Raw genomic sequence first — 7,638 nt, forward strand, 5'->3', positions numbered from 1 at the left:
TCACACAGACACACGCAGACACACAGACACACGCATACACACACAAACAAACAAACAGAAAAAGACAACGATGATTAGTTGGTCAATAATGTCTATGATATACGTTTTGGAGTGTTGCTCATATATAGCATAATGCTTTGGGACAAACTGTTTAATACACTTACAGTATATGCCAGTACATGTCAGCTCTCTTGTCGGAAACTGTCAACACCGTACTGAAGCGCCTCCTATCGTATTCTTCTATCACTGCATGTAGCTGTTACCCTGACCGTGAATCCGGCATTAGGGCTCACTCCCGGTCACTGCCCCACAGTGCGCCAGGGACGCATTGGCAAGACCCATGCTGAAGCGCCCCCTGTGGTATTTTGCTGTTACTGCATGTACCTGTTCATAGCAGGGTTCACTCGCGGTCAGTGCCCCACAGTGCGCCAGGGCCGCGCCCGCTGCGGAAATGACAGGAAATCTCAGGTCACGACCCGACTTCTGGTGCGTCTGGCCGTCTGGAGGATTCACGAAGTCGCGTTCGGGACGTCACATGGTGATATGGAGTCCCTGGTACGGACGGAACGATTTGATTTACTTCATTTAATTAGGCTGTATAGAATTTTTGAAAAAAAAATACTCTCATAGCAGAGGTTAGGCTTCTGGTTGTTTTTTTACGTGTCATTAGGCGTTTTTGTATTCAATCTTTTAGAAAGATTTAGAACTATTGTCAGTCAGATATTCTTTTATTAGAAATGTTCAAAATTATTACAGATACATGTATTATTATAAAACACGTCCGTGGAAGGACTCTAGGTTGTATGAAATTAAAAACAAAAAGACTAACTAGGATGATACTCTGGCTAAAGAAAAAAACGAAAAAAAAAATAAAAAAAAATAAAAAAACAGGAAAACACTGAGCCGGATCCTTACATCTGCTTGGTGTTTAGATCAAGTTCTGGTTGGTCACTTTCTGTAGCTGTGACTATTGTAGGATTTGTAGACTATAACTGGGGAAACGTTTGCAGGGGATTTAAGTTTGCGGTAAAGAAATGTCCGCGAAAACAGCGAACACAAAACCGCCACGAACATTTCCCCATTTTAACTTAGCAGCGGCATTTAGAATACCCGATATCATTGGACACGGGTCGCATTCAGTTTTCCCCGAACTCTCTTTACTTGGTCATCGAAATTGAAAACTATAATTGACGGGTAAAACTAGGAAATATCCATGTTCGGGGGGGGGGGGGGGTCTGGACTTCCACTGACCAACAGGGTTCCGAGAAGTACGAAGAAAGGAGAAAAGAAACACGTGAAAAATTCTAACGCACATGAAGTGATGATAGAAATAGATTATATAGCCATCATAAAACACAGCGGGGAATCCCAGGTCTAATGAAAGATGGTACCAAAAAATTTTACCCGGAGCTCTTCCTTATGCTAGTTTCTAATACTAATTTCCATTGTAACACGCATACGATGATATTGCATTTACAGGGAAACCAACGCTATTTTCGGGTTCCTAATATACACATGATATAAGTTCCTCTTATTCTATACTTACAAACTACAATAGTCAGTCAGGAGATCTAGAAGTCATTGTGCAGAGCATTATCATCATCAAAACAATCATCAAATTGATCGCCGTAATATTATATGCGAAACCGTGAAGTCATACCTGTAAGAGCATTCTATTCCAGGTCTATATTGCATACAGAAATTTGATCTCAATACCCAATAAATTAATTTCAATGAAATTATATAGTAATTGTTTGAATTACATACAAGAAGTACTACTCAGTGCCTCGTCAACGTAACCTTGTTCTTTTATCTATTTTATTTTATTCTATTTCATTTTATCTATTTCTCGTTTTCGTTCTATGTATGGTGATTTCGCAGCCTTGACACGGAACGAACCCGTCTGGAATAGCAATAACTCGTGAATCCGCTGGTTCGGAAGGAAAACGTCGGGAATGAGAAGCATGTGTAACGGGCTGGGGAGGAATGCAGACGACTCTTCAGCGCGCTTGGAACTCTGTGGCATCCAAAATACATCAGCGAAACATGCCTTTTATAATCACTTCGTTTGGCCTCATTTAACGGACATTTAGCTTGCTATAGAACTAGAACATGTGCGTATGTCATCGGAGAAAAGTGACTCTCTAAATCGTATACTAGATGAAGCCGATATGATATACCATCTTGTAAAGAATCTTTAATTCTCATATTTATATGTATACAGTTGAGATAGAGTTTTCACAGTCATGCCTGAAGTCGGTGCGGTATTTGATTTAATCTTATCTAAGATATCATGACCGTAAACAGAACTTGATAAGATAACGACAAAAATTGCGATTGATTCAAAGTCAACAAACTAACAAGTGGTCATGGTGTAACAAAGTTGGAGGGGGGGGGGGCACATAAGATGAATGATTAATCAATATATGATATAAGATATACACAAAATGTACCAATTAGACTTTGCCTTAGATCATAGCGGTCCGATTAAAGATTACAGATGAATACACCTTACGGAATCGCAAGCAGACCACAAGGTAAAGCTATGGGCTTATGTGTCTCTCCAAGGATGATGAAATCTTTTAACTCTTTATTCTATACAGACCTGCTGTGGATAAGTAACGACCCGACACACCCTATTTCCGGGGTAGGGCCATTGAAACAAATTAAGTACCAGCGATTAAGACAAACGCGTTATATAAACACACCGGCTTGCAATACCAAGGCAATGGGGAGTATTTTCTGAATGACAAATACCTGTAACACAATTATCAAAGTTACTTGAAGGCAAAATCGTATCAAACGTTTTTCCTGCTCCCCGCTTTCGTAGATTGTCATTAGCCAAATTAAGGTTACAAATTTTAGAAAGCCTTATCGGGTGGTGCACAATTTTCCTTGTGTGTTCCACTTTTATTTCAATTTTCACATCCGCACGCCAATACTTCCTGGCCCTGGCCATGTACATAAAATTGGGGAACTGTGCCACCAAATAACCGTATCTACTTATATAGTATACATGTATAAGGATCCGAATCGCTTCCTTGTGTGATATGTGATATACGACCTCTGTTGTGTTATATACGGTATGCGGGGTCACTGGGAAACCCCACATCCGCTATTTGACGCTACCTTCGCTTCCGCCCGGCGTTTCCAAGAATCCACGCGCGCGCCAGGGTTAGGTTCGGTTTCTACATGTGCAGGGTTCCGCGATGACTCAGAGAGTTGGGGCTGGCACGGCTAGCTACTCTCCAAGCAGAGGTTAGGTTTCTACATCATCAGTACATGTGCAGGATTGCGCGATGAGTCGGGGCAAGCACTGCCAGCTACTCTCCAAGCAGAGGTTCGGTTTCTACATGTGCAGGGTTGCGCGATGACTCAGAGCTGGGGCCGACAATGGGTCGGCGGGTGAAGATATACCGACCCAAGTTCTACTATTTACGCAATAGCCTTTTCCTGACAGACTATCTTTCCAGCCGGCCTTTCTAGCCATAACTGCCAACCCGAAAAGGATAGTACATTTAATTGATACTAACCCCGTAAGATTTTCCCGGCTTACGCTAATGAAGTGGGCGGGCGGGAAACGCTCCCAGCACCGTAGAGATACGGAGAGGTTACCAGGCCAGCGTCCCGGAAACAGTCGTTTGTTCGTCGCACATGCCGGAAATTCGAGAAGTCTGTAATCTTCAAGCAGAAGTTGGAAGACAAAATTGTTATGTTTTGCCAGTTTTCGTTAAAAAGTTACAAACTCTCCCAAAAGAAACGGACAGCCAGGAAAACGTAATACGCTTTACACCTCCCTACATCTGATTGGAGAGTAGTAGTATCTCTATCATTCATATCACTATCAATAATTATAATTTAAGTCTCTGTATCAGAATACCGATAGGATCCTCTACATCCGTTAAAAGTTTTAAGTAACTGGAAGCGTGTGGCAGTATCATTTATTGGCAACCTGTTTAGCTTTCCACTTTTTTTCTTTGTTAATCCATGTGAAAAGAACTGAAGCATCAATTAAAAACAACAACAAGACAGAAACAACAAATGCTCCTACTTAGCAGAGAATATGATTTCAAACAACAAAGTTAGCAGCGAGAACTAAAGAGAGACACCTGTATATATAAACAAAACAGAAACACCTTGTTTTTGAGAAAGTCCTCTACAAGAGGCACCTCCTGACCTAGCTAGCGCTAGCCTGGGTATCAGACTGTTTCGGGGCCCACAAAGGCCAGCTCCTCGGCTCCAGGGCCAACATGCCGCCGAGGAAATTTTGCCAGTCTCCTGAGATAGACCCTGCTCGAGAGCCCTTCTTGTAAAAATGTCCAGACTGTTTCTCAGGGTCTAACTTAGGGGTTGCGGCAAACCAAGCAGGTTAAAAAGGGATTTTAACCTCCTTGGGCAAACTTTCGTCGTGACAAAGTTGGCCCTTGAGCCGAGGAGCTCGGCTGTGTTGACCGTTGAATAAACAAAAACAGTCTGGCATCCTTGTCTGGCTGAAGGCACTTAAAATCACGTTAAAACCTGTTGTTTTTTGCTGATTTAATCACGTACTATGCTGTTTCTGACGCCCAACGTAATTCCCATGTCTCCAGTTTTACCACTATGACTATCTTTTACGAAAACATTATATCAATTTTTTGTTTTACAACAGTAATGGTCCAATAATTCATGTCATCATATGTTACGTATATGCCAATCTGTTTTGTCACATGATAATGATTGGATATTTTCAATAAACAGATAACTCTCCCATTGGGCTAAATTTAGTAAATGCGAGTAAAAATAAAGGAGCTGACGCTCGCTCATACTCATAGTGTACCAACGTCTGTGAAATCAAAACACTAACGTTGTAACAGGTGTATTATAATTCATGCCCCCCTCCCATCTTTCACTGCGCGTGCAGTGAAATATATCGTATGTATCCAAGCAGTTCGCAGGTTGTGTGTAATGTCCTTGGTTAGCTATGCATTCAAAAACCCAACGATTTTGTCTTTCAACATCTACTTGAAGATACAATAGTGTGTTTCCCAAACGATTTTTGCCCCGCGGCTAGCGCTAGTTGGTATGCCGCCCCGTCTCTGTTGACGTTTTGTTTACATACGTAGAGTGGTTTGTGTATACGTGTGTCCTGCCGCGTCATCGGTCCACCCTGTCCCCACCCTTCCCAGTAGTCCCACCAGTTCCGGCCACTTCCTTATATGGGTACAAAACAAATGCCGTCATCCTAATTAACCGACGGGACGACACGTTCTGATTGGTCGGGAGCGCGTGGGTGTGACTCCCCATGACCGTATATGGGCAAAATGGCTTCGTCTGCCCGTGATGTCACGCGGCTACTGTACAATGGCCCCATTGAAGTGTGCAGTGATCCCATGGCGTATTTTTTTGGCGCGACACGTACTACGCCACATTCCAACGCTTACTCTGGTATTTCGCCAGCGTCTCGGGGCTGATTAGAGTGCACGACCCCCCACCCCCTGTCTACTTCTGCTTTCTACCGAAACAAAGATTGTTGACTCTTCAGACGGTAGGGATCAGGGGAAATTTTCTGAGCAAGGACACTTCCCTGTGAAAGAAACTTAGCTATACCCACCCTCAAGACAACAACAGACAATATACGTGATTTCATCATTTTAATTACAACTCGTAAAAAAAGACTTCTTTGGTATAAATAATTTCACAATGCTGTGACGACGCTGTCGCCACGCTGGATCCACCAAATAATTTTTTCGAGATTACAAAAGCTCGTGAAACTAACATTATCAACCAAGTAACAAAATATGTACATTACATTTCCCCATTTGTAGAAAAGGGTGCATATTTTAGTATCAGTCGGCTCGCCGACGTGCCAATTTCACCTTTGCTAAATCGTACCTTACAGTATAAATGCCTTGACAGAGAAGCAACTTGTACACAAATGCACTGGCTTTCAAAAACTGCAGGCTTTCACGCTCAACGATCCAGCCGCAGCGTTATTTATCAATATTATTATCATTGTTATCAACAAACTTCATTTATCACATACATAAGATGCACAGCAACTTACGAACGCAAACAATATCCTTTCGCAGTATAAGAGTCTCAGTCACGGTATAAATAACATGGTAATACTGTCCCGTTCTATTGTCAGTTCGCGAAAAGTGTTATTTATCAGGAGATACCGTTATCGAAAAGTCAGTTGAAAGACAGTTGCTGTGTAAGCATGACCTGACAGCCAGAGTTCACGTGTTCCATGACTTTCTGCTTGAGCTGACACACTTGCTCTCGTAGCTGGTTTGCTGTACTGGATAGATCGGTGTTCTGTGTTTTCAAGTCCTTGACTTTGGACTCCAGGCGGCTGATGCGCTCAAGCTTCCTCTTGCGGCACTTGCTCGCCGCGATCCGGTTGCGCAATCGCTTACGCTCGGCCTTGATCAACTCCTGCGTCTCCATGTCGATGGGGCCGGTGGGGAGGGCGGTCATCGGTTGGTGTGGGACCGTCTGCGGTTCCTCCTTGATCGGCCTGCTGAGCGAGTGGTGCTGCAGAGGCGGTGCCGTGCTGGAACTCGAGCAGGCAGCACTGGTGTTGTTCAGGGTCGGGTGGTGCTCCACGGTCGAACCCGGAAGTGCCGTGGTGGTGGACATGGCGGTAAGCGTATGGTACGTCGGCTGGTGGTGGGACAGTGGTGGAGGGGCGCCCGGGTACGACGTCGAGGCAGTAGCGGTGGAGTTGGTGGCCATTTGTATCGCACAAGGCTGTGCACCGCTCGGGTCGTCGTCCCCTTCCTCGCGGTGGAGCCTCTCCAGCGCCGCTACGAAGCCGGCGGCGTACTGCTCCTGCTCGTCGGTGACATTTTTGGGGAAGATGAACTGGGTGGGGGTCGGGGTGGTTGTGACGAGCCCGTTGGACTGGATGATCAACCGCTCCAACTCCGGCGAACCAAGCTTCAGGAGGTTTAGTTCAGGAGTCCCAAGAATATTCTGAAAAATAACAAGGAAAATAAAAGGTTACTATCGCGGAAAGTGTGTGAGAGACCGTTTACAAAACAACAACGTGACTAGAGTAAGCAACAGACAACACGTTCGTAGTACGTGTAACGTCACCGATATTTTCACACGCGGTACGCTGACCGACCGGCCGATACATAAATAATGCGTAACAGGGGAGAAATATCTACCTGTAAATGCGGCTTCTTGCTCGTATTTTGGAAATCCAGATGCAGAGACTTTCTCATCTCTTGATGGGCCACGTTGGGCCTGGGCTTGGCGTCGGGAATGCGGGAGTAGCCCGGGTTCGCGTACTTGGACTGCGGCATCTGGTGCAGCTCCGAGTCGTGGTAAAATGACGTTTCCATCTTCAGAGCCATGCGTCGGGGAAGAAAACCGCTGTTCGTCGACAACGATGAATCACTGGGTGTGGTGTTCAAGTCTGGGCAAGTCTTAGTCACTGCCTCTTGGCCACAACAAAGTTTTACCGGTGTGGTTGGAACAAAACTCAGGAAATAAGTGTTACGCGCTCCACACTCGCTGGCTTTCTCTGTCGATCTAACGTGCATCCGCTGAATATCGTCCTTATAGCATGAGTCAATGTCTAAAAATAGCAGGACATCCCCATGACATCATTTTCTAGGTATCTGATTGGCTATTGATGATGTCATCCTC

General features: G+C 44.5%; 1 protein-coding gene across 1 annotated transcript; it reads right to left on the bottom strand.

The window, feature by feature from the left end:
* Positions 1 to 5,613: 5,613 nt before the first annotated feature.
* LOC136445118 (transcription factor Jun-like) lies at positions 5,614 to 7,540 on the bottom strand. The gene is made up of 2 exons (XM_066442981.1): positions 7,155 to 7,540; positions 5,614 to 6,957 (listed from the first exon to the last, which is right to left on the bottom strand). The coding sequence occupies exons 1-2, from the start codon at positions 7,530 to 7,532 to the stop codon at positions 6,172 to 6,174; spliced, it is 1,164 nt and encodes a 387-aa protein (XP_066299078.1). The 5' UTR covers positions 7,533 to 7,540; the 3' UTR covers positions 5,614 to 6,171.
* Positions 7,541 to 7,638: the final 98 nt, after the last annotated feature.

Source organism: Branchiostoma lanceolatum, chromosome 11 (genome assembly GCF_035083965.1).
Source record: "Branchiostoma lanceolatum isolate klBraLanc5 chromosome 11, klBraLanc5.hap2, whole genome shotgun sequence".
Classification (NCBI taxonomy): Eukaryota; Metazoa; Chordata; class Leptocardii; order Amphioxiformes; family Branchiostomatidae; genus Branchiostoma; species Branchiostoma lanceolatum.